This window comes from Ictidomys tridecemlineatus, chromosome 2 (assembly GCF_052094955.1).
Source record: "Ictidomys tridecemlineatus isolate mIctTri1 chromosome 2, mIctTri1.hap1, whole genome shotgun sequence".
Lineage (NCBI taxonomy): Eukaryota > Metazoa > Chordata > Mammalia > Rodentia > Sciuridae > Ictidomys > Ictidomys tridecemlineatus.
In genome coordinates, this window is record NC_135478.1 from 226,529,610 (window position 1) to 226,556,371 (window position 26,762).

Consider the following 26,762-nt stretch of genomic DNA (forward strand, 5'->3'; position numbering starts at 1 on the left):
TGGGGGCTCCAGGGGGACCCTCGTGTCTCTGAAGTCATTTTCCAGAATTGCTCACACAGCTCAGCCCCCAGCAGACGTGGAAGTGACAAGTTTTTCTCTCCAACTCTTTAAAAACAAGTGGCCATTGAGGCGAAGCCACCTGGGGCTCTGGGAGGGCAGTGCGCCCCCCAGGCTCTGCCTCCAGAGGGAAGGTCTGCAGGGGGGTTAAGGCACCAAGCCCAGGTCAGTTTCAGCCAAGGGCAAAGCGTAACAATGGCAAGCTCGCGCCTCGATAAAGGAGTGCGCACTGCTGGCACCAGCTACTTGGAATGGTTCTTACCGATTTCCCACATGATAATCTGGACAGTTACATATGGTGGGTGGGTCAGATATTTGGTTGTCACTGTGGAGGCTGAGAAAAGGGCCAAGCGTTGGGTATTCCATATGGTTTGTCCCGGTATCACCCACTGCTTTTCACTGCTCGGGAAACGGGGCCCCGACAGGAGCAGGGGTGAGTGTGGCTCAAACAGGACCTTGGACACCGACCCCAGCTCTTCCTGCTAGACCACAGCGCTTCCTGCCAACAACCAAGGCAGAACCCAGCCTTCCCCTCATTCGACAGACTGGGAAGCTGGAACCTCCAAGCCAGGCTGCGTGGCCTCTGGGGATGCTTGGAACCCAGAGGCAGAGCCACATCAGCCCAGCCCAGCTCTCGGTCAACATGGCCTCCCTGTGCCCAACCCAGGTCAGAGAAGAGAGGCCTGTGCCCGTCACTGCTGCCGTTCACTTTTCTTAAAATCTTACTAAGGATTTAAGGCTTTTACTTTGAGTTGGTACATTCCAGGGTCTCGCTATCAATCTCTGCCGGCTTTCCACTCACATGCAGACACGCACGCACCCTCTCACACAGCCCGGACAAGGTGCTTGTGGGTGTGAGTGGAGAGGCCGACCTCGAGCTGGACACATGTGAGGCCCTTGGCTGGGCACCTCTGCCCACAGCACAGTCCTCTCTGGGCACCTCGGCATGTCCCTTCTGCACGATGTGAGGCTCTCTCCATGTGTGAGCACATGGAGAAGGATTCAGGCCCTTGGGGAAAGAGACATCCTGCAAGGGCCAGGCAGTGGGAGTCTGGCTACTGAAGAGCACCCAGTAACCCCTGGAGCCCGAGGGCCCTGGGATTCAGCAAGCTGCCTCCATTGGCACAGCCCAACAGGATCCGGAACTCTGTCCCCTGGCTCCCCCTGGAGCTCAGGCAAGGGCAGCCAAGCATAAGGTGCCTGATTCTGGGGCAGCATTCCTGGGATTCCCACACCACTGTCTTAAAGGAGGAAAAGTGGAAGGGAGGCCCAGAGACAGGGCCACATCCAGGGTCCTCAAAGGAGGAAGGACATGTGAGAGCAGAGGATGGCCTCTCTGCCCAGCTCCCGGTGGCTTGGGCACCAGTGCTCTCCTACACAAGGGCCCCACACACACCACTCTCCACTGACCACCCCCACCCAGCTTTGCACACACCACTGCCCAGGCAGACCAGCCGGGCTCTGGGACGCTGTCACCAAGGAGAAACAGCAGGCAGACAGGTGCATGTGGCTGCACCATAAGGAAAGGGTGGGCGAGACCGTGGGCAGAAACCAGAGTGACGGGAACGGGCCCAGGACCCCGCCCGCACCTCCACCATATGGATCCCAGGGAGATGGCTTGTTTGCTCGCTTAAATAGAAGTTATCGAGTCCCGGTGTTATCTGTTCACTCCCTGTCTCCATTCCCAAAAGATGTCTGCAGTGCAGCAAGAGGAAACCATCAGAAGAAGGGAAGAGGGGAATGGAAAAATGGAAGAGTCAGCTTAACGTACAAAAAGCCACAAGCCCCTTGCCCCGGGAAGATTCAAGCCGCACATTCTGCTCCAACAAATGAAGGTGATTTTTAAAAACTTAAAATTCACTTAAATTTGCTGCAACACCAAGCCCTTGGTATGATGCCGTTTAATTCCCATGACAACCCTCGGGCAGTAAGTATTCTTATGACCATTCTACACACGAAACCCCTTAGGTTCAGAGATGTCCAGGAGCCTGTCCAAGGTCACACAGCTGGTGAACAGGTAGCAGAAGGGAAGCTCCGGCTCCTCACCATGACCTTTCCAAGTCCCGGGCTCACGTGTGTCCTGGCCCTCACCAGCTGTGCTCCTCGGGCAAATGGCTCATTCCGTTGGATGCCTTCAGCTGCAAAAACGGGACAGGAGAGCAGCCAGGCAGAGCTGTAATGGGCTGTGGGGAGGCCCAGGAACGAGGTGGGCAGGCGTGAGGGCCGGAGCCACGCTCATGAAGGCCTGTGTGGCGGTCTCCGCCGAAGGCCACCTGGGGTCTGAAGGCAGCAGCACATCTGCACACACACCCAACACGGTGTCCCCACGGGAGCTGGGCCCGCCCGGGCCTTGTTGGCTGCTGCAGCCACATCGGGGAAGAGAACTGGGTCAGAGGCAGGTTTTTCCAGCCTGGTGAAATCTAGCTCCAAGGAGACCAAATAAAGGAGGAAAGAGGCACGGCAGAGACAAGAGGGTGGGAGAAACGGGCCGAAGGAGCGCGGACGACAGGAGAAACCGCGGGACTGCAGCCCAGTCCTCAGGCTCCGGTGCTTCCTCCAGCCTGGCCCAAGAGGTGGCTTCATGTTAGGGCTCCAAAGACACCAACCAGTGTAATTTTGGGAGACAACATTAGGAGAAAATAAAGCCCTCAGACCCACATCCGCTCAGTTTCTAAGGACGGACCCTTGCTGTAACACATCCACTGAGGACCGAGGAGTGTCAGCCAGGGGGCTTCAGAAGGCGCGGCCCGGGCCTGTCCTGGTGCAAGGGCAGAGAACAGACATGCAGTGCTGTGTAGAAGACGGCTTTCAGGTCAGAGCTGGGGAAAGTCATGGCTTTCCGCAGGCGACATTCAGAACCTTCCTTCCCTGCTGACTGCCAGCTGCCAGAGCACTGAGACCTGCAGATCTGGAGAAGACGAGGAGGGAGAAGGGCTGGGGTCCGCCTGCCTGCAGGCTGCGGTGCCCTCAGGGGCCCCTTCGCAGCTGGAGACACAGGAAGAAAACACAGAACAGACGCCAGACGAACGTGCCTATAAACCACTCCATAAAAATGGTAGGAAATAAACACCCTCCTCCTGCCACGTGTTTCCTCGGGTTGGACACTGCCTTCCAGCACCATCTGTCCACCTGCACCGTGGTTCAGCGTGTGGGCACAGGTGCCAGGCGCTCGGGCTTCATGCCTGGCCTTGCAGCCCCCAGTGAGTGGCCCCTGCAGTGCAGGTATTGCCGTCTCTGCCCTGAGGCCACGGGACACATGGGGAGCCCCTGTGCACACAGCCAAGGGTGCGCGGCCCATGGGCGTCAGCTCTCTGGCTTGCCCGCGGCTCCCTTGAAAGTCAGCAGACCAGCTGCCACCTCCATGGAGCACTGCGAGCAAGCCAGCTTTTCCCCACCTCTGCCACACAAGCAAGAGGAGACAGGGAACCATCGATCCTGCTCCTGTGGTTGTTCACAGGGCTCCAGTTGCCACCAGGAGCCTCCCCGCCCCTCTTCAGGAAACCAAGGGCTTATGTCCCTGCCAGCTGGAGGCACTGCTGCAAGACGGCCCTCGCCCCCCACCCCCAGAATCGCCAAGCTGTGGAGCCACCTTGCCCAGGCCACAGCCCCGCCCTCGGACACCTGTCCCAAGCTCTGCTTGGAGCCAGCCCACTCTGAGGCAGGCTGACACTGCAGCACAGCCCAGCTACTCCCGCTGCCTGGCCCTGCTGCCCACCTCTCAGGAGCTGACCTTGGGGCTCGGGAACATCCTGTGAATGCCCATGACCTCCCAGATGCTGCTTATCCAAGAGTCCAACCTGTGACATCTGGTCAGGAGCCTGTAGAAGCGCAGAGACCGTTATATGGGTTTTTCGTGTGCCCAGGCACCTCCTACTGTTTTGGGCATCCAGGGGTCATGAGGATATTTGCTCACTCGGGGATGGGACAAGGTGGGCCTGGTGGGCAGTTAGATGCCATAGCTCCCACAACTCTTTAACTTGGCTGAGTGCTGCTCCCTAGGAGTCCTGACGCCATCACTGCTACAGGAAGAGGCGATGTCATGATTCACTTTGGCCATTTCTAGGTCACCTGAGATTTGAGTTTTTAAGGGTGAGATGGGTTTGGTTTGACCTTCAAAATCAAAGGTGCCTTCGCAGAAGCTAGGACACATTCAGGGAGCACTTGCCATGTGACGTGCTCTGGGCTGAACATCTGCAGGGACCGCAAAGACAAACCGAACATGAATTCTGGGTGGGAGACAGTTCTCGCCTCGCCCCTCAAAGCAGGACTCTGGGATCAAAAGAGGTCTAGCCTCCTCCCTGGCCTCACTCACTCAGGGGGAGCTTTTTGAAAAACCTCCTCAGATCAAAGACAGTTCAGGAAACTCAGGTCCTCTAAGGAGGAGCTGGACACCGGTCAGTTGTATCTTGAGTTCATCACAGAAGCTTCAGAAAAGACAGGTCCCGGAGGGCAGATGCCAGATTAGTGCATACAAGGGAGGCTGGGGAATGTGCTTCCCAGGAGCTGAGCAGCCGCGGTGCGAGGGAAACCTTGCTCAAGGGACAGGGAGAATGAGGGTGGGCCAGGGCGGCAGGCCAGGCCCGGCAGGCCAGGGTGGTGAGTCCAGCACCACAATCAGACCTTCCTGCTCTCTCAACAGGACTGGCACAGGAAGGGCCACGCGTGATTCCACAAAGTCAATGAAGGGGGTGGTAGGCATCCCTCGCCTTCAGCTCTTGATTGTCACTGAGACACGGTCAAGGGGACATGCTCAGAAGACAACAGAAGGAGCAGGCGGGTGGGCTTCCCAGGTGAGGGCTGGTAGTAGACAGGGGCGACCCTAGGCAGCACCCACCAAAGCCTGCTGCCCACACCAGGCTGGCAGGTGTGGCCTGCTATCACCTGAAGCTGTCCCTGAGCTCGGTGACCCTCTCAGCCTTGCGTCTGCTCTTGCCCAGCCACCCACGGGCTCCAGGCGAGAGCTGTGTGTTAATGCTGGGGAGTGAGCCCCTGTCTCTGTCCAAGGCTCAGCATGCCGACTAATGTGATAATGAGTGTCCCTTTACCCTTTTAGAGAGCTCTCCCATGGTGTCAGGTGGAAGTCAGTTTCTGGACTCACCAGGTCAGCACAGCCAAAACAATGAGGACTGGGGTCTGTGGTCCTTCTCCTGACACCTCGGGGCCCGGGACTCCTTGCCTGCACCCTGGGACTAGGGTGCTAGGAGGCATCAGTACCTGGGGCGGAACAGGGATCACAAAGCCTCCAAGTGCCAGACCCGGAAGGGCCCCTCTGTCACCATAGGCCATCTCCCACCACATGCTTTCATCTGCCCTTAATTAATACCATGAATCCCCTGCAGCTGTGAGTCCCCTCCCTGTGGCCTCTCCCCAGGGCCTGCGGCACAGACAGGGCATGACCTGCTCTCTGAGGAGAACAAAACTCTGCTGGACACAGAGAACGCAGCAGCTGCCCTCCTCCCCCCATTCCCACAGGGCCGCCTGCGGCTCCCCTCCCCGCTCCCCCATCTGTCACCCTCCCCCTTCACTCACCCCAGGGTGTTCTGGTCTACTCCTATGTCAGCGGGCCCTGGGAGGTGCAGGGCTCAGGGCTCCGAGAGGAGGGGAACTTGTTCTCTCTCAAACCGGGAGTGAACCAGGAGACCCAGGGCAGAGCGGGGCCCCTCCCCAACCCTGGGCCGCCTGCAGACCAGAGGTCCCAAAAGCCTCACAGGAGAGATTTTCACCTGTTAGGTAGCAAATGCCCCAAGGGGATGAGAACTAAACCCCATTCACCCCATAAATTGACTCCCAAGAATGCCACCCACTGCCTCCTGGGACACCCCAACCCCCAGTGTGTGACTCTCTCCTCCCTACCCACTGTTTCCTGCACGGTGACCCCACTGGGTTCTGTTAGCCCTATGGGATCTGGGGTAGACGCAGGAGAGGCCCCAGGGGCCCCAAAGTCACAGTCCAGGCAGCCTCCACATCCGTGAGGTCCACACCTACAGACTCTATCAACTAAAGATCAAAAACATTTGGAAAAAAAAAATCTGAACATGTACAGACTGTGTTGTGATCATCCACTAAAGAGTACCCCACAACAAATATGTGCATGGCATTTACATTGTGCTAGATATTTTAAATAATCTGGAGATGATTTATACAGGAGGAAAAGCACTGCCAAAGTCAAAAAATAAATACCAGCACAAACTGAAAAGCAGCACGCAGGAGGATTGCACAGGTTATAGGCAATGCTACCCCATCAGCGTCCCAGGAGCTTGATATCCACAGGCAGTCCTGAAACCAGTCCCCAGGTACCAAGGGACGACTGCCTTCAGCTCCCAGGTGGGGCGGCCAGGTTAGAGTCTTGTACCCACCCCGCCCCCCAGCAGCCTCACCCCAAGAGGTGGCCCTGGGGCTCCTGGCAGTGTGGACCCAGCCTGTGCACTTCCAGGCCAGGGCTCAACATCTTCAACCCACAAGGCTCACACTGGCTCACTCTGGGCCCAGGGTCTTTGTCCCATCTCACTGCAAGTAGAGAGCCCTGCTAAATCCATTTGCAAATGAATTTAGCCAAATTTGGCCTTACGAGGGATAAAAACAAATTCACGTAAGAAGCATGCAAGTGACGAATCACTGAAAAAGAACAAAACTACCTTAACTTGAGGCCGCTCCAGAAATCCAGGTCAGGTGGCCTCAGCTGCATTCTTACAGTATCCTCCAGGGGCTGCTCTCCAGAAGGAGAGCACAGATGTCTGACTCTTCACCCCAGGGATCTAACCACACTCCCCAAGTCCTGTGAGCAGGATTATTATCCACATTTTACAGGTGAGGAAACAGAGACTCCAGGAGTGGGTCGGCCAGACGCCCGGGTGACATGGGAACAAACTGTGACACTAGGGTTGCAACCATGATTCTGACACCCAAATATGTGCTCCCTCCACCACAGCCACCTTCTGCACAGCAGATCAAGCCAGCTCGCACGCCTGCTCACCCACAGGATGCTGTCCCTGAGGATCTAGTATGAATGACAGCCAGGCTAGCTCCGTCCCGCAGCAGGTGGGTGCTCCTGCCTCTGATGGCACCTCCTACAGAGGTTCCTGGGGGTAGTGACGTGCAAGGGGCTGGCACCTGGCCCTTGGCAGATCGTCCCCTCCCTCCGTGCTTGTCCAGTCAGGAGACTACTGTGCCATCCAAGTGCCTCCAGGCAGATTGGTGGTGCCGTTTCTGGCCAATTGGCTGGAGCAAAAGGCCCGAATAACTTTCCCAGATAGACGAAGGGGAAAAAGAGCAATGGACACAAGGCTCCTAAGATTTGTCCTTGACTGAGCCAACTAGACGCGATTTGTCTAAATTTTTTCTCTTTTTAATATGTGGCTCCCACAAGGTTCGAAAATAATCAAATCCCCCAAAGTTTCTGAAATTAGCTCCTCAAGTAGACTAAGCATTTTGATTCTCAAAGACAGTCTATGTTCTGGGGCTGGGGCTGGGGCTCAGTGGTAGAGCGCTTGCCTAGCATGTGTGAGGCACTGGGTTCAATTCTCAGCACCGCATATAAATAAACAAAGGGCCACCAACAACTAATAAAATATTAAAAAAAAAATAGTCTATGTTCTGTTCTCCCCACCGGGTCTGCGTGGCTTCTGAGTTTCCTCACCACCTCCAACACCAGCCAGGACAGGGGCTGCCTGCGTGGGAGGGAGGTGGCTTCCGGGGGCTGAGACAGGACCAGGAACTGAGGCACACCTCCATAAGGGCCTAGTGAAGGAGACTGGGGGACAGCAGAAGAAAGAGGAGCAGATGCAGAAAGGGAAGTGGGGAGTGGGGGCTCCAGGTACAGGAGGAGTCGGGTGCTGACACTCAGCCACAACCCTGGCTGAGTCTGCTCCCCACAGAGGCCCACATCCCTTCCCAGGGACAGTGACTGCAAAAGCCTGGTCTCCTCGCCCCAATGTGGGCAACTCTGAAGGGCCATCCCAGCTCCAGAATGAGGCCTCTGTGATGACCGCTCAGGTCACTCTCCCTCCCCCACCACTGAGGACCAAAGCGGAGGCACAGAATCATCGGGATGATTGAAGGTGAAGGTGACAAAAATGGTTTAGGGGAGGTCACCACTTAACAAAGAATAGAACCAAGTGTCCACCTGAAGTCACGTTGTATCTAGAGTGGCAAACTCCGCGCCTGCGTGCCAAGCCTGCAGAGCTTTGCTCTGAGGCTCTCCTGAAAACACACGCTAACATGACTACAGAGGAGAGGGGAGAGGTGGGCCGAGGGTACACGGGCTGGTCGCGGGGTAAGACCGGAGCCCAGGTCTGCACTCTCTCTGCCCACAAGGCCTGTTTTGAGTCAGCAATAAACAGAGCCGTTTTGAGACCATTTTCTGACCTCCAACTAGAGGAGTAGGTGCCTCTGGCAGAGCCACGGCCCAAGCAGCGTGGCCCTCGCCTGCAGCCCTGAAAGAATTTCCTCCCTTCCCAATGTTGCTCGAGTAGAAAAACCCAACCTTCAACCCCTGCTCTGCCACTAGCCAATCAGGTGACCTTGGTGGGTTGTCAAGCTCTTTAGGATACAGCTCCCATTCTCTCTGGCTCCCAGAGGCCACCACACATCCTCTGGGCCAACTTCCCACCTGGCAGCCCAGCAGAAAGCCACCTGCTGAGTTCATCAGTCCTGTTAGGTATCACTGCTGGGCATGTCCCTGCCAGGGAGCTGAGGAGATTCTGTTACCTGTGCCCCAGGTCATTCCAGAAATCTCAAAACACCTTCACGAGCAGAGTGGTGAGAGAAAAGAAACCTCTCTGTCCTCCTGACACTGGCTTCTTCCAGGGGCAAAATACCTCCTCTGGCACTCAGTCCTCCTCAAGGGGGAAATGGATGCTATCAAATGCCCAGCTGTGGAAAGACCTGGCCCCAACCTTGCATGCCTCTCCTGCCCTCTCGCACCTCGAAGCCACCTATCCCCAGGGCAAAGCACCATTTCCACACAGTGGAGGCACTGAGATCAAATGGAGACCTTGGACTCCAACACTCTTTTTAATGTCTATGTATTAAACATTGTGCATAGTACAAAGGCACATCATTTAAGTGGTATGTAGTTGGATGACATTCTTTGATAATACTGGTTATACCACAGACTGATGCCTGACATAGGTAGACAGACCTCGAGAGGTCTAACAACTGGACCACCTCACACAAGCCCCTCCCATCCCTGGGTATGTGACCTCTCGCTGTGGCCTGCAGCTCTTCACACCCACAGTCAGAGTCCGTTGCTCCATCTCCTAAATCTCAGCCCTGACCATTTTCCGTGGCCAAGGTGCTTGTGAAGCCCTGGGATTTCGGCCTTACTCTCTCGCTGCTGCCTGGACGGCCTGCTGGACACAATCCCAGGTTGTCCCCTGTGCCCAGGCCATGTGGAGCCAAGTGGGCAATGCGTAGACACGTGAGCAAGGCCACCCTGGACTCTGTGCCCAGTCGAGCTGCCAACTGACCACAGAGATCAGCTCAGATCACAAGAACATCCCAGGGGACCAAGAGAATAGTGAGAAATAATGGAAGTTTGTTGTTTTAAGCCTCTATGGGTTTGGTGTTTTGAAAGCTGCAGATCAGGTGACAGGTGTCCGAGGATACCCTTGCACAGAGGGAGGGCTGTGCAGTCCTGGTGCCAGGGGTGGCCCCATGCCTTGCACCACACCAGGCATATGACAGATTTGCAGCAAATGCAGTGAGGGTCAGTCCCCAGCTACCCGACAGAAGAACCAGCCAGGATTTCCCAATTCCTGCTTTAGTATTTATTCCAATGTTTAATTTTTTAAAAAAACAAAATTTGGGAAAGAATCCCTAAAGAGTTGCACCATGAAAGTATGAAGTATGGAAGGCAGGTTTTGTGGGGCTGTTTTTTTTTTTAATGAGAAAGATAAAGAATAACCTTCAGAGACCACCTAAAAAGGGACCATATAAAGGGTAGGGAGCCCCCAAGCCCAGCAGTGGGAAGGCAGCTGGCACTCTGAAATGTTCTGCCTCTCCCGTCCACCATGGCGGCTGTGTCCTGACCTGCCCATCCTTGTTTCCTGCCCCAAGGGGGCCTGGACAGCCCACAGGGCTTCAAGGCCAGGACTGGGGGGAGCCACTAGACCCCAGCTGAGACACTGAGGAGGTTTTCCTAGCAGCTTGGGCTAGAATGACAGTGGGCCATAGATGACCAGGGCTTCTTTTCTATTCCAAGGATAACAAGATGAATAGCAGCCCTAATAACACTTCACAGGATCACTCGGAGATAAGGAGAGACAGCTTACATAAAAGCTCACATCTGGCACATCACCAGTGGTCCATCAACGTTAGCTAAATCAGGTTGACGGTTGTGCCCCGGCGTAATCAGCAACACTGACCTGCCATCGCCGCAGCAAACAGACCCCCACCAAGCAGTGCCTGGGTCGCACAGAGGAAGAAAGATGGCGGGGTGCTCGCAGACAACACAGTGTAGACGAGGATGGGCCAGGGTAACGCTGGCTTCCAGCTTAGGACCCAGAGGCTGTGCGTGTGGCTGATGCTGTGAGCAGGTGGAACCAGGAAGAAGCCCCCCCCTCCCCACCACCCCGGGAACCAAACAGACACCTGTCTGCCCATCGAGCAGAAGCTCAGAGGAGATGGTGCTGCCTCTCCCCACCCTGCACCCCCAGCCCAGGATGTGAGCGAGTCTCAGTGGGCACACAGCAGGGCCACGCGGAGGTGCTCTGGCTGAGTCCCAGAACTGCCACACAACCTTCCTCACATGCTCGATTTTCTCCCAGCCCCACCACACTGGGGCCTCCAGCAGAGGGGAGCAGGGAATCCAGGCCAGGAAAGACTCGGAGCCTGGAGAAGATGCAGACTGAGAGGCAACAAGAGCCTCCCTCTGGTGCCCACATCTGCTCACGTGGCTCTACCAGAATAGAGATGCTGGCTTTTTAATTGCTGCCCTGATTATGCTTTGGGGACAGGGACACCGTTGCAGTAGGTTCCTGGAGCTGCCATAACACAGCACTGCAAACTAGGTGGCTTATAAGAAGGGAAACTTATCCTGTCACAGTTCTGGAGGCCAGAGGCCAAGATCAAGGTACTGGCATGACCTTGCTCCCTCTGACACCTCAGAGGAGGACCCTTCCTGTCCTCCCCCACCTTCTGGAGGTCCCATGTTCCTTGGCTTGAGGCTCTGTTTCTGTGCTCAAATTTCCTCTTCTTATAAGATCCCCAGTCATTTAGAATTAGAAGCCCCAGATGACCTCATCTCAATGCACATCTAAATTCCATCTGCAAGGATCCTGTTTCACAGCAGGTCCCCTTCACAGGTACTGGGTTAGGACTCTAGCAGAGTGTTTCAGGAGAACATGATTCAGCCTACAGCACTGTACATCTCCACTTCCTCAACACATGGCACAGCACCCAGGACATAGACAGACAAACCCACTGGTTTCCAGTCCTGGCCATCACCTGCCTAACTGCAAGCCTGGCCTTAGCAACCCCCTGCCCTCCATTTCTCCACTGCAGACTGAGCAGCCCATTCCCCGTTCTGACATTCACCCCTGGCTCTATGGCATCTTTGCTCTTCCCCTCCCCTGCACAAGGGGGTCTCTACTATCTCCCTGCTGGGTCCCCCTGAAAAGCATCAGGGCTTTCCACACTGAGCGTGGGTGGGGGCTGGAAGCCTGGGGTTTATGGGGAGCGAATTGGTCTCTGGTGGGCATTCATCAGCAACCTCACTGCCCAGCGGAGCACCCAACTCACAGAGGCCCTGCAGAAGCCCCAAAGCCTCTCCAGTATCCTATTGGTCTGTGGCAAGTCATGAGTTGGCAGAGAATGCTTCCTGTCAACAGGATATAAAGGTTGGAGATTTAATTATTTTCAAGTAAGTAGTAGAAGAAAGAGACAAGTGCAATTTGCTTAACCATTCCAAGGCAGGACTGAAATAGAGAGTCCACCCCAGGGTACAGCTCCCACTGGACCGGGAGGATGCAGCTAATCTTTAACCACTTCCTCTGGTCTGGTCGCACAGGCCGCACACTGGGTGGCAGTGGGGTCTTATAAGAATTCCCTATGATCAAGCGTCTGTCTCACGTGGCCCCTCCACTCATCTTAGAGCAAGGTCATGATTGACTGGCCAAGCGAAAGAAGGACTCCTTCAATTTGATGCCTCAGCACTTTATCGGCCTCCACTTGTTCCACATTTGAAAGGGTGTTGACAAAGTTTAGGGGTTATGGGTGGCTCCCCCCCTCTGGAGGGTAGTGGGAAACAACTGGTATTTTAGGGGTGGTCCTATCACTGCTCACACCCTGGGCTGAAGGGAGGATGGGCAGAGAAGAAGGGACCGATGCCTAGGGAGCATGAGGGCGGGATTCTCTCCCAGCCCCCCAAGTGCCTGGAGCTCCATCCCTGCAAAAAGATGCCCAGGAGCCAAGAGTCCCTGGCAGTGAGCAGAACAAATGGGAATGGGAAGACGGGAAAAGTAAGAGAAAACCGAGTCAAGAATCCACGCCATTTCCCAACGTGTTTATTTAGCTGGAGGTTTTAGAGGGCACACACTGATTTAATATTTAACATGGATGAAGTCTAAGCAGATGAAGAGGTTTCAACAAAGGCAAGGTGCTCCCACATAATTTCTTCAGTCAATGTGGGGCTAGTCAGCCAGCCAGTGTGTGGTCAGCGATGGCTGTCACCACAGTCAGAGTCACCAGCCCCAGTGGAGACGGATAATAGACAGGCTTTCTGGGTTTACTGGAGGAGGTCGGTTCAAAGGAAATAGGCAGGAGGAATACCAGCGAAGCCCTCAGGACCTGATGGCCTGTAGAGCAAGACACACCAGCTGGGTCAGTCACCACCTGCTGACTCGGTACCAGGATGTCCTCCTGGTAATGATGACCAGGGCTGGAGGATCTGCATTGGTCATGTGGCTACTCTGAAGAAGGCAGAGCCTCATTCCTGTAAGGACCTAGAAACTTCCCACCAACAATACTAGGACACCAGAGTCAAGGTGCACACTTCACTTCCAGCCTGGCCGTCCAGCCACCCACCATGTAAATTCGAGGGGACCATCTTAACGTGGGCACAAGCGGGCACGATGAGGGAATTCTCCTCCGGGCTCTGCAGTCTGTGGGTGTGCTCTGCACTCCAGCCGTGAATGCTGCGCCAGGGCCGCCGGCGCTTGCTTGGTATGGAACAGCCCTGGAGCAAGGAGAGCCATGGGTCCATTCTCCAGCTGCCCATTCCTTCCTCAGGTGCAGCTCTGCACCGTGCCCTGCTGGCCCTCAGCCAGCATGTTCTGCCCGTGCTCAGCCATCTCACAGTCAGGGCACTATGGAGCTGCATTTAGGCTTCATTTATCAACCTGAAAGCCACAGGAGAGTTCTGGGAGCTCCATCATCGAGTGGCTGCACTAATGAACTGTACAATATCATACTCTGGGCCCTATAAAGAGTTTATGGTGCACCAAGCCACTGAAAGGCTCAGTTGAGAATAGTGCAAAATGATTGACAGAAGGTGGAGAGATGTTAGGTGGACATTTAGACAGACAGATGATAGGTCGGTAGATGGAAGTACTAACCTAGGGGACAGAAAAAGACAGATCAGTATTACACTAAGCTGGAAGGCAATTGTTTTTAAATCCCAGTAGGATAACAATCACCTGGAGAACATAATAAATATGCAGAATCACAGGTTTCAGCCTCAGAAATTCTGATTTAGTAGGTCTGGGCTGAGACCTAGGATTTTGCATTTTAAACAAATACCCAATGATTCTACTTCAGCTAGTCCAAGAACCACACTTTGAAAAACACTGCCCTCAACCCTAACCCAGCTAATAGGTTGTACAAATTAACCAAGGTCAAGAGTAAGGTCAAAGCTGACACCACCATTGTGCCACACGGCACCCTCTTTCCCCGAGACACCAGTGCAGGCCGTTTCATTGGTGAGTGACAGAGAGCCTACTGACATCCGGTCCTCCTGGCCTGGGGGCTGAACACAGTGTGGGGTAGGCCCACTGCAGACACAGAGGGTGCTGCGGCCACAGGGCAGGTGGAGGCACAAGGAGCAGCAGACCCTCCGGAGCCCAGCGGTGTCTCCACAACCTTCTGTGACCAGCAGCTGCTCTTGGCTCTATTGTTGGTCTGACTCGAGTGACTATGGAGGGTGTCTGGAGCTCCCGTACCATGAGAGCTGGGGACATGTGCAGTCGGTCACTAATGCCCTACTCAGCAGTGTTCCCACAGGCTCTGCTTTGGGTCCTTCTCTCTGAAGCCCCTCCTTCCCCTTGGCTACCTGCCCTGTCATTGACTTGTAAACAGTCCCAAAGACCACAGCGTGCCAGCCAACAGTCATGGATCGAGGTAATCCTGGGGGACTCATGGCTTGCAGCTTTCACGGGGAAACTGCTTTTTCTGGCACAGAAAAAAAAAAAAAAAAGGAGAAAGAACACACTTGCTCCCAAAGTGCCGGCAGAGCCTGTGCAGGGCTTCATCTCCAGTGAGACACTTTGTGAAGCCACCCCTACGGTCCTCGCTGTTCCTCCTGCAGGCACCAGGGGCCACGGCTCCAGCCACTGTGCCCATTTGCTCCTTTACCGGCCCAGTGCATCTCCAGACTGGAATCTGTGCCAGCTGCCCTCTCCTGTGAATCCTCCCTGCCCCTGGCAAGACCCGAGAAGGTAGCCCATGAAGGTGATCCGAGATGGCTGAGAAAGAGGCTAATGTCAGGCAAGGTGACATTCTGAGACCCAAGAGCTACTTTCTCTTCCTGAATACCTCGACACCCATCTAATCGAACTTACAAATTATTTAGTAATTATAGGTTTCTCTTACCGGCAACAACCCACAGACACTGGGGTGTCCCATGAAATGGATTCTTCTTCCCCAGGACCTCAAGGCACAGCGGGGGCCCTGGCAGTAAGGGAGGAGTTTGCAGTGATTCCCCAACACAGTGAGCCAGATGTGGGGGTGGAAACTGAGGTCCTAAAAGGTGCTCATCCAATTGAACCATAAGACAGGTTGCTTGGATACTAGAGGCCCCCGGAGGCCTTGTCACTACAAATGCCATTTGTCACCACTAAATGACTAGGCTCACAGGGCCACCAGAACCTTGATGTCTTTTAGGAGAAACTCCTTGGAATTGAAAACTGCCCTGGAAATGGCACTTCGGAGACACCACCCCCATCTGACCCTGGTCTTGAGGAGGTGGAAGTGATTTGCCCATGGACTTGCTGCCCTCAGCCCCAAAGCTGTGCCTGAACTCCCCCAGGAACCCGCCCTGCTCCATGAACGCCAGCTCCATCTCCAGTTCCCTTTCCCCCATCTCCCTTGGCGTCTCCACCTGCCCTTCCTTGTTCTTCTCTGACCTCACTGTGGGGCCCTGGACCCTCACCCCTGGGGGTTGCCAGAGCTTCAGGTGGGCTTCCCTGAGTAGGCACTCACCCCTCGCTCTGCTCTGCACACGTTCCCAGCCTCCCTCTCATTGCCTTTTAGCGGCTTCTTAGGTTGGAGCCTTCCAAAATATCACCAGACAAGAGCAGGTGCGGCAGTTTAGCTCGGCTCAACTGAGTGAGTGGGGGGGAGAGGCAGGGAGCCAGAAAGCTGAGGAGGGTGCAGTGGGGGCTCAGCCCTGCCAGGGACCCCCAGAACACCCTGCAGAACCCACGTCAGAACTGTCCCCACCAGGAATAGGGGAACTGGGCTACTGTCCTCCAATGACACCCTCCTTAGTGGAGGGTGTCCCTCAAGACATTACCCTAGCCCTTCCAGGTGTCCCTGCACAGGCTGAGCCCACTGCTCTGCCCGGAGTCCTTCAGGCAGAGACAAAGGCATGAGCAGGCAGCTGCCCTATCTCAGCTGCAGGGGACTTTGGGACAGGTCACCAGGGAAGGTACAAGGCATTGACAGTGTTCACTGTCACTTCTCCATGTCTTAAGAGGAACTCCTCGCTCCCTTGGCCTGGTCTTCAAGGCAGGGTTGCCTGGTCACCCAGTCCACATAAACGACGGGTCACTTCTAGTAGGCATGTATCTAAAACACTGCGTGTTTATCTGAAATCCAAATTTAACTGGGCATCTTGTATTTGTAGTAACAAAATCTGGCCACCTGGTTTCAAGGTCCCGTCTATTCTGGGTTCCATCCATACAGCTTTTCACAGTATCTGGAAGAGGCCATCTCTCCCTCTGGGCCTGAAGTCTTTCTACACACGTCAGCACAGCGTCTCTCCTTCCTCTCTCCTCTACCAGCAGCCATTGTCTGCATTGGTCATCTCACGACCTTGGAGTGCTCGATAGTATGTCTGAAATACTCACTTTCCCAGACAGACTAATTCTTAGCTCTCCTACCACAGTGACCAACAGGTCGTTACTAGCTGGTATACAAAGGGACCCTGAGGTCCCACCAGCAAGCACAAGCTCTGTGAGAACTGAGTCAGAGCCCCATCCTTTGGTCCTGTCTCATTACAAGGAGAGTAGTGGGTATACGGTTAGACTCGTTAACAACTGGATGAAACTAAGACTGTGGTAAAACACTGCCAGAGTCACCACTAGCAGAGGAAAGAACAGTCAGGTGCTCCAACCCCAGCATGGGTTTTTCAAATCACTGTCTATGATTTCTAGTCCCTTAAACTGGTTCTGGATTTCATCCTACACTCCCATTGACATTGCCTCCGAAGTGTGCAGGCACATGGACGTGCGTGCATGCGTGCGTGCGTGCGCGCACGCACACACACACACACACACACACACACACAAGCTTATACATGCATTGCAGACCAGCTTTCCACTTGACCTCAATACAATATGACTTGTCCACTGGACAATGTCAAGTTCTTCTCTCCCCCACCCCTCCTCATTTTTAAATTAGACATGAATGTAATAGTCATACATGCACTTCACATTGTAAAGACTTTTGCATGAATCATATTATTTCTACACCCCTATAAGGCATGAAAAACAGGTACTATTTTCTCCATCTGTCAAACAGGGCAAATGGAATGGTGGAATGGTTAAATGTTTGACTCAAGTTATCACTGTTTTAGCAGCAATGTCTTTATTTGAAAAAGACATTTAAAATATGGGTTTTAAATGTCTTTTTCAAATAAAGCCTTTGTTTCTGCATATTTGGGTCACCACCATGATGGCCACACAGCAGGGGGTGGGGTGTCCGGTCATCTGCTCCCTGGGTGCACTCCCCTCCACTGTCAGGATGCCCAACTTCAGTCTGCTCATAGGTACCCATTATACGCTGCAGGCTTGGAGCCCCTGGCCCTCACCTTCCTCACCAGGTGCTATTCACTCGAGGAGGGAAAGTTTAAGCATAAGGATCTTGGGAGAGAGTCTGGAAGGAAGGGCTCTGCGGACACAGGAGCAAAAGTCTAGTGCTGTTCCCAGTGAAGAGTGAGTGGCCAGGCGCTAGCAAGTCAGCTCCGCCTGTGGCTGTCAAGAAGGATTAGCTTGACTAGGTGTCCGGGCAGCACTGGGAGGAGGGTTGAACTCACTGCACACTGCCACCCTGCCCAAAACCCGACACGCAGGAAGGGAACAAAATATTCTTTATGGAGCCCTCTGTCCATGTGTGCCGAGAGTCTGGCATGTGTCTGGGTGTGTGTTAGCACGTGTGTGTGTGTGTGTGTGTGTGTGTGTGTGTGTGTGTGTACACGCCAGCGGGTGGTGTTCCGACTTTCACTTGGTTGGTATTGGCAGAGGGTGTGACCCAGTTGGGGGTTCCCTTCGGGTAAAAGTAAGGGCCCCGGTTCACCTCCCACGACAAGACCCCACTAATGGGGAGGCCAGGACAAAGGTCTGGCGCTACCTGGGCAGGCGGACGGACGGGATCTCAGGTGGGCGCACGACCCTACCCGTCGCTTCCCCTTGGCTGGACAAGGTCGATCTGCAGACCGATCGATGTCGCCAAAGTCCAGGTCGCCGGCGTGGCGGGGGCTGAAGTTCGCGGCAGCCCTGCACAGATTAGGTAGCCCCGAACCCCCATATACCACGTATGACCATACTACACTCCCAGAAGGGCATGCCAGGAGAAGGGCTGCAGAGAAGCCCCCGCCCCGCGCCCAGAAGAACCCCGCAGAAAATTCGTGAGGAGAGAGATATATTTGGGGGCGCAGTTACACAGCCACCCACGCCACTGTCCCCACCCACCGCCCCTCCCCTTCGTCCCCGGCCGCCGCGCGCAGCTCCACCCCCGCGGAGCGCAGTCCACACCGTCCTTTTTCAGCAAAACAACACGATGCACCGCCCCCCCACCACCCGCACCCGGCTGGATCCAGGGCTACGCCCAGCCGGCCACCAGCCGCGCCCGGCCCGGGAGCGCGCCCCGTACCCCCACTCCTCTGCAGGCGCCCCCGCTCCGGACGGTCCCAGTGTCCGGGCCACACACGGGTGGCGAGCGAGATCCAACCTCGCCTCTGCAGCCCAGTCGGGCCCTGCCCCTCCACCCTTCTCCCCAGCTGCAGAAGTGACAGGAGGGGCACGCACGGCGCGCGCGGGGCGTCCCGCGTTAACCGCCTCGGCGCCGGGGTCTGGAGCGACTGGAGGGCTGGAACTCACCGGAATGTGCACTCGCAGCGAACGTCGCTTCTGGCTGGGATTTTTCTTGCCGCCGCTCCCGCCGGGGCTGGAAGCCTCTTTCTTCTTCTTGGTGTCCATGGCCGCGCTTCCCATAACTTTAACCAGAAGTTAATTCCGGTGACTCGTCCCTGGGGTTCTGCCCCCTCCCGTCTCCCCCGGTCGCTGCCGTTGGACTGGAGCCGCGCGCTCTTTATGACTGTCCTTCCACCCTGAAGACACCTCGTGGGGACTTCCGCGGGGAGGGCGGGTGGAGCAGGTAACTCGCGCCGCGCCACCGGAGCGGATGGCGGTCGGCGGGGAGCGCTGAGTTGGAACGTGCTCTTTCCTACGGAATCATCGGGTGCAAAGTCAGAGTCAGAGCCAGAGCCCGTGCTGGTTCGGTTACGCGTGGCAGAGGTCTTCTGCTGGGTGACAAAGTTTTCTTCCTTTTGCAAAGCGAAGCAACATTTTCCACCCTCTTGGCTCCTCCCACAGATTCCCAGAGGTAATCTGAAAGGCAGGTGCTATTAAAAAAAAAAAAAACAATAATTTGAAAACAGCGCTCCTGTGCCTGTGCCTAGGTGGAGACCGTGGCGAGCCAGACAGTTTGTGCATATATACTTAACCCTCGGCCGCAGAATAAAGCAGCCTGGAGCCTGGAACCAGGGCCGTCCCCCTCTCTGGGCCAGAGGGAGGGCAGGAGGGGAAGAGGAGGTGCAAAGGCGAAGGCTCTTTGCAATTGGGCTACTGCGTGGCTGCAGGCAGAACTTCTGGAGGCTCGCAGGCCTGCGGGCCCGAGGGCGCGCCCGGAGCCCGGCTGAGCTGGGAGGGCAGGGCGCCCGCCCCCCGCCCACAGCCGTGCCGCGGTCCCCGGAGACTGAGAGGGACAGTGAGGAGCCGGGCCTGGCATCGGCGCAGGCTCGAGGAGCGCTGGGCGGTGGAAGGCGGCGCGTGTTGAACAGGAAGTGCGCGGCGTGCGGCGCCACTGCCCCACTCCCCGTCGCCCCCGGGTCGCCGCTCGCTGTCCCCTGCGGCCGAGGCCGCTGGGACTTTCTCCGAGAGCTGATTTCGGATCCATCGCGTCTCCCAGTGTCTCTATTTAGGCCTGACCCCCTGAAACACACAGATGCACACGCGTCTCGTCCCTGCTGCAGGGGACCCGGCAGCGGTGGGAACCCCCGGTTTTCGGTGGGCTGCACGTTGACCAGCACAGGCTTCACGGAAAACCGCCCACCTGGCGTTTGACCCCAATCCACAAGGAGAGCGGTCTGGGTCTCTGGGTGAGTGCAGGCTTTTCTCCCCCATCCACCCACCCACCCGTTCAGCTGTGCTTCATCAGGATTTGTGCAGTGGATCCGCGGTAAAGCTCACGTTCCCGCGTCGCGGAAAACGCAGTTCCTGAGACTGCGGGAAGAAATGGCTGAGAGAGGGCCTGAAAACCAGGGCCAGGGGGCTCCACGTGCTGCCACAGTCCTTTGGAGCCACTGGGCTGCGTAACTGGCACCGCCCGCTGCTGAGGCCCCGCCCCCAGGTGCTCTCCCGGATGGAACGACCTCAGCTCCCGGGGTTGGAAGTGGGGAGAGTGGGGTTCGCTTCCCCTCCTGCTTAGATAGAGGACGCGGTGACTCCAAATGTCACTCGAGCTTTCTGAATATAGACATCAGCTCGCTCCTTCTGTACTCAGTAATGCACGCATTCCATTCCAGAGGAAGAGCGCAGCCAGGGTCATTTTGGAGACACCTTGGGGGTCCACGAGAAGTTGGCCTTAATTCCTGTCCAGGTGCCGCCTCCGCACAGTCTTCTCTTGGGAGGAGGCGTGGTTAGCGCAAGGTAGTGAACGTGCCTTAGAAAAAGGCCACGTCTCGGGGCCCGGGGAGCCCTGTTTTGGCCAAGCTCAAGGTTTGCAGCCCAAGTTCTGAGGTAGATGGGTCCCTGGTCTTGGGGTGAGTTGAGGTCGGGTTACTTGTCTCCTTTCCCCTGCTCTCCAGCCCAGCGTGAAGCCGGACTGGAAGACCCCTCAGTCCCGCAGCAGCTCAGCCTAGTAGCTCAGGGTCCCTCTAAAAAGAGCTGTCTGGGGTGGACCACCAAGCTCCACCATGGCCCCCAGTGTGGTGTGGGATTTCTGGGTCTTTTCCTGGGTGGCTCCAGGTTAAAGGATTTCAGGGGACCCCGCAAGACCTTCTTATTTCACTAAGTGCTCAAATCTCTGGTTAGAAGTAGTAGAGGGGAGGCCTTCCGCTGCCAGTTGGAGTTAAATGACCAAGGGAGTCCACCCTCACCACTAAAAATCACTCCTGGATGTCATTTAAATGTCCCCTCTTTAGCTTAAAATGTTAGCCCCTGTCTCCATGATAACTTGCCGGGGGAGGGGTTGGAGTGGCATAAATCTTGCCATTGGATTAGAACTGGGTTTGGAAGGAAAGATGGAGCCACAGGAAGGGAGCCGGCTGAGCCGGAGGGAAGTCAGGGAGGAGCCACTGGGAAGAGCTCAGAAGGGGACTATACCATGTTTCTTATCATATCGTGTGTTTTCTCTATGGGGCAGTTTTTAGCAATTACTATACTGTGTACTTTTATCCATTGATTTCTATAAATTTGTACAATCCTTCATTGATGATTAGTTTATTCCCTGAGTTTATTTTATTGGAGTCCAAGTTTTAGTGCCTTGGAATTTTAAATTAAAACATTTCACGGTATTGCCTGCATTTTAACAGCATTCCCTCCCCCATTTTGTTACCATATGTTAATATTTCTGGAATTGGAGTGTTTCCTTTAGGTGATGTCAGAGGAAGGTTAACAGACATTTTTTTCTTCTCAAAAGATATTATTAAATTGATTATATGTCTTCTATCCAGACTGGAGGGAACACTGTAATTGTTTTGTTTTGGGGCACTTTCTGAAAACACCCCATTTTCTCCTACCTGTGGGTGTGCATATGGTTATTTCAGCCAGGAGCTGGCTACATGTGGTGTGCTCAAGCAGCTGTCCATGCCCCGATCCCTGCCATCCACATTGCTGAAGGCCCTGCCTATGACCTTCCCAAAAATAATGCAGTAAAATATGTGCTGAACAAAATACCAAAATGAAGATAGGATGACTGAGTTTTGCCTTTTGCCTCAGGCTCCAATGTTGCTTGGCTCATGGATCCTGCCTTAGGGCAAAATTCTGATTTTTAGGAAAGATTACATTAAAATATCCTTTATATTGCTGGCTGAGTTTTGGGCACACTCATAATATTTCCACCCAAGGCCAGAGCCTCATTCATCTCCCCCTTGCCTGCTCCGTCCTTCTGATTGATGGAAGGGTGAGAAAGAGCTTGCCGAGAACCATCCCACGTGCTCCAGGAGGACTACTGGAGTCCCACTCCTCACGGCCACTGCCACTGTGTGCCAGCGTTGCCATCGGGAAAAGGAGCGGGTGATCTTTACACAATTTCTAAAGCCTTTTGAACCAGGGCTTGTCTTTTGTCTGGATTATATTTTGTATGACTTCATCAATTTTATTGCTCTAGCAATTCACTTTTTCACAGAATTTTACAAAAGTACCATTCCACAATAAATCGGTAATTAAAAACAACAAAGATATAATGACGATAGACACACCCCAGGTCTTTGACCAGAGGTGGCTCAGGACAAGTCTTTCTGTGGAGGGGAGCGGGCATGCTGAGACGCTTCTCATTTGAATTGTGGTTGGTCTGGGCAGATGATGGTGAGTCTATAGTTAGTGCGCAGGCTGTTGGGGGTTTTGCGTGCTTCAGCATATCCAGTGAGCAGTACTGTTAACCCTGTTTCCCAGTCCCAAAATTGGTGACTGTGGGACTGCTATTCCAGGGCACTAGCATCACCCACACGGCTGGAGCACCCACTGCTGAGTGCGGTCAGCCCTCAGGGCTTCCGCTCAATTTCTTGGCCCATCATGATGGCGCCACCTCTTCCCAAACCAAGGCAATTCAGAGAAGATGATTAAACTGCTGCATCAAGGCCAAGGCCTATGACCGAGTCGGGAACTGCAAGACAAGGGATGTTAAGACTGTGAGTAAAGGAAACCTCCACCCAGGGCTTAGGGGTGGGTCCTGGTGCTTTAATTTCACTTAACCTAATTTTCCAAACTTACTTGTCTCTGCTTTTCCTACTTCTGCTTTTTCTTTGTCTATTAATATCTCACATAAAGGAAGATGATTTTGGAAGCCACAGGTCATCTCTGCAGAGCATTGACAACCTAGAAGGGTTCAGAATCGGTGGTGTGCTCATGGATTCAAAGTCCACACCTGCCCTGTGCCCTTGGAATGTCACCGATGGCAGGATTCTGGGGACTTATAAATGGATGTGTGTGTCTGATGAATCCCCCTCCTCATTGGCCGTGTCCCCATGTGGGAAAGGTGACAGGAAGCAACTCTTTGGTCACCATGCTGGGTAGCTCATATAAATTATCTCCTCTAATGACAATTAGCCCCCCTGAGAGAACGGCATATGCACTTCACGGTCTAGGGAAGCTGCATCCTAGTTGCTAGCAAGTGCTTTGCATCCATTAACTTATGTCCCTTGGTTCTCATTGCTGTTCCCTTTATGAAAACAGTACAGATTTGCCCCCCTCCTCTTTTAAAAGCTTTACGCAAGACTCAGAAGACTCTCTAGTAAATGCCTCCCAGGTGACTTAGATAAGCTACAGAACATCTCTGCTGCCTTGTTTCCAGACAGTGACACAGGATTGTGAGAGCAATGGCGTATACCTTCAGGACCCCAGGGACTCAATTCCATGCCAAATGCCACTCTTGGAAAAATGATCCAACAAGGTGTGGGCTCGGGGCCTCTGTAAATGCTGTGCTAACTCACTGGACACCAAGCTCGGGGCATGTACCTGACGATGACAACCAAGGCCAATAGGCACATTCCCTTTCAGCTTGGGCACTCACCGGTGCAAATGAAGCCACTAATGTTGATACCTGAGGGAAGAGAGGCGGGGGGCCCGGGTGAGTGGAACACTGCCCTGGGATGCCAAATCTCCTGACCACCCCCTTCATGGGTCCATTTTGATTTGGGGAGGCACCCAATTTGGCCTCTCCTCCATCTCCTTTCAGGCTGCCCTTGATCCATAATGCCTGTCAACCCCAGGCAGCCCCGATGGCGAGATCCGGGATGCACTTTGGGAGGAGGAAAGGGCGAACTCTGTAGCAATGTTCTCCCAAGGGTCAGAATTGCTGTTCACTTCTTCCCTTGGGGAGAAGCCTGGGTCTTTGCCAGCGCTGTGCCTAAAAGCACATTCAGCAGTTCTCCAGAACAACAGATTCAGCAAGCAGGGTGTGTGGAACCACGCTGTGGGGCACAGTGGAGAGCGTCTGTTTGCTAAATAAAAGGCAGGTAATCCCAGCAATCAGCTCCCTTCCTGACTAAGGGCCGTAGTCACGTAAACAGCATTAGCTGGGAATGAAGTCGTTGGTTCTGCCAACAGCTGCCTTCGTCACTGACCCACAGCATGCCCGTTCCAGCGATCTGCCTCACCTGCCATGGGGTGGAACGTCTGGGCTCCCCAGGTTGCAGAATGTGACTAAAGGTCTCTGTGTGTCAGCTCTAGACTTAGTTATTAGCATGCAATAAGCAGACCATCAACCCGGGAAGTTTGGAGTCCCATTGCAACCTGAATATGGCTCCTGACCGTTTTCTGACCTCTTGATCATCTGTCCATTGGTACGTGAGTAAATAATGCAAATTAATCATAATCATTTCCTGAGCAAACAAAGTTACTTTGGCAATTATACCAGCTCCAAAGTGCCTACACTGCAGGACAGTGTGGCCCTAACGAACATGGGAGGGTGTATCTGATCTCCTGGATGACCACTGACGACGTCCCCTCAGATAACATGTAGCTGACAGCCAGGCCTGGCCTCTAGAACATCATCAGGGCTTTTCATCAAGACTCCAGGAGAAAATAAATGCACATATCATCTGTGCCCTTGGCATGGGCAGCAAGGGTGACCTTGATTTTCAGGTGTGCACAGCTACCTTTGACCTTCAAGTCCCACTGGAGAGGCATAGGCACGATCCCCACGAAGAGGAAGCTGCCTGAGTCAGCCCCCGGCGACCTTGCCTCATCCACCATTGTCCTTGTGTCTTAGCACTTCAGTCTGCAATCAATCAATGCCCATTTGGTGCTCAGCAAATCCCACAGAGATGTTCAGTTCAAGGACTCCGGACGGACGTGCAGGACAGATCTCAAGGACATGGTGGTATTTGACAACTCTCCTTATGCCAATGTGGATCAAAAGGTATTTTGTACAATGTTCCTAAATATAACTCCTAAGCATTGCATGAGGTCTTGGAAGAGAACGGGAGACAGAGAAGCCTTCCAAGTGCGACTCTCGGTGGCTTACACAAGCTTCCTCAGCACCACACACAGGGCCAGCAGCACCACTGTGCTGAAAGCCTTGCTTTGCCTTTCTGTCCCCACTTACTGTAGCTTTTTACCTTCGAGGTCAAAGAGCAAAGTGTAATCACAAAGTTCATTGTCCACTAGCCTGTGTAAGAGGACATTTTCTTGTCACTGTAGCGCCTCTTCACCATGGCTCACGGTCTTCCCAACACTTGTGGGATGAATGCAGAAGTGTCTTTGGGTAATAACCTCAGGTTTCTGCTCAAAGATGCCTTCCCTGCCCCACCCTGCTCTGAACTGGGAACAACAGCCCCCGATCTCCTGCTGACTGGCGTCTGGCCAGGTTTGGCCAACTGGAGCCGGTGGGGGAGGCAGGAGCGGGAGGAGGAGGGAGGCAGAGGGTCTCCTGCTCTGGTTTCCCTCTGGGCAGCCCTGGACGTATGAGCACCAGTCGAGGCTGCGTGGGTGAGCCCAGTGGGCGGCTGGAGGACGAGGGTACCAGAAGCCGGAAAGGTGGCTTGCGGGGTTCCAAGTTTGGTGAGAGGAAGGTCAGGTAGGGCTCAGCCCTTCCATCAGTGAGGACTGGCTTTGACCCGAGTGAGGCCCGTCAGCTAGAAGAGCAGGGGTGTGTGCGAACAACACCTGGTATAGCGGGCGCCCGGGAAGGGGCAGGAGGGGTCCTCAGTGGACACCTGTGTCTGGGGGTGCCACTGAACACGGGAGTGACAGGGAGGAACGGGGTCAGCAGAGGGATCCTTCTAAGTCGTGGTATATCACCCATGTTGATGTGCTCAGGACCACACCCCAACCAGGCGGCAGGGGTGGATGATGCAGGAAGGAGGGAAAGGGCCGCGGAATCCTCCTATTCGAGGAGGATTGCAAGTTCAAGATCAGCTTTAGCAACTTAGTGAGGCCCTAGGGACTTAGTGAGAAGGAGGGAAAAGGGTCGCCTGGGGCTGACTCACACTGGAACAGGAGCAGAACCAGCGCACAGGAGCCAGCGCCTCGAACTCTGTGACGGGAGGGCCCAGCACGGGCTGGGAGACCAGGCTCTTTCCTGAGCGCTTGTTTTCCTGGGGCTAGGAAGCAGTGCCACCTGCTGATGAGAGGAAGGTGCCAGGAGAGCCATGGGAAGCATCTGGGGTGAGGGTGAGGGACACGCAGGTACTGGACTGCACAGAAAGAGGCCTGTATCTGGCTCAGCATTGAAGATTGTCCACGTCACGTCCTAGGTGGCCATATTGCTCCTGGGCTGGCTGAGTAGTAGTCCACTGTGTGCACACCACAGGATTGGTAGTGAGCACTGTTTACTTATTACATTCTATGTATGTAAGCAGCTTCCTGATGACAAGAGCCTCGGCTGCTTGGGCGCTGGGAAGCTCAGGCCCAGGGCACTTCACAAAATCAGGAGTGCTCTGCAGGGCAGCTGCTCAGCAAGGAACGTGCACATTGTGAATTTCGTCCTCCTGGAGGCTGGTCAACCCTCACAGCCAACATCACACCATCACACCTGTCTTTCTGCACCCACGGGAACACAACCTATTTCCAGGTTTTTGACATCTGCCAATCTGTTAGGTGCAATAGTGCCTCCTATTGTGATGAACGAAAGTCTCTGTACATTTGTTTGTTTGTTTTGGGTACTAGGGATTGAACTCAGGGGCACTCAACCACTGAGCCACATCCCCAGACTTATTTTGTATTTTTTTGTTTAGAGACAGGGTCTCACTGAGTTGTTTAGCGTTTCACTTTTGCTGAGGCTGCCTTTGAACTAGTGATCCTTCTGCCTCAGCTTGCCAAGCCACTGTG

The 26,762-nt window shown here is 54.5% G+C and overlaps 1 protein-coding gene and 3 long non-coding RNA genes across 9 annotated transcripts in view; 1 reads left to right on the forward strand and 3 right to left on the reverse strand.

Annotated features, from left to right (window-relative positions):
• Prkag2 (protein kinase AMP-activated non-catalytic subunit gamma 2) overlaps nucleotides 1-19,202 on the reverse strand; it is a 258,824-nt gene extending 239,622 nt beyond the window's left edge. For 2 of the 4 annotated variants that reach the window (XM_078040857.1, XM_078040859.1), the window contains exon 1: nucleotides 18,591-19,202. In XM_078040857.1, the coding sequence (XP_077896983.1) occupies nucleotides 18,591-18,704 (114 nt within the window). In that variant the 5' untranslated portion in view covers nucleotides 18,705-19,202. The remainder of the gene's footprint in view (nucleotides 1-18,590) is intronic. The other 2 variants (XM_078040856.1, XM_040291239.2) reach the window with 2 other exon arrangements.
• Nucleotides 1,944-10,588, reverse strand: LOC144375503 (uncharacterized). Of its 3 annotated transcripts, XR_013435508.1 has the most exons (4): nucleotides 6,693-10,588; nucleotides 5,156-5,271; nucleotides 3,788-3,875; nucleotides 1,944-2,965 (listed from the first exon to the last, which is right to left on the reverse strand). It is a non-coding gene; the product is annotated as an uncharacterized LOC144375503 (long non-coding RNA). The 3 variants fall into 3 exon arrangements; XR_013435507.1 differs by having other exon boundaries at nucleotides 3,788-5,271; XR_013435506.1 differs by having other exon boundaries at nucleotides 1,944-5,271.
• Nucleotides 12,545-17,834, reverse strand: LOC110598271 (uncharacterized). Its single transcript, XR_005736328.2, has 2 exons — nucleotides 14,863-17,834; nucleotides 12,545-13,610 (listed from the first exon to the last, which is right to left on the reverse strand). It is a non-coding gene; the product is annotated as an uncharacterized LOC110598271 (long non-coding RNA).
• Nucleotides 19,203-19,627: 425 nt separating the features above from the next.
• On the forward strand, nucleotides 19,628-25,099 carry LOC106144929 (uncharacterized). The gene is made up of 3 exons (XR_002484123.3): nucleotides 19,628-19,870; nucleotides 22,421-22,621; nucleotides 22,761-25,099. It is a non-coding gene; the product is annotated as an uncharacterized LOC106144929 (long non-coding RNA).
• The last annotated feature ends 1,663 nt before the right edge of the window (nucleotides 25,100-26,762 follow it).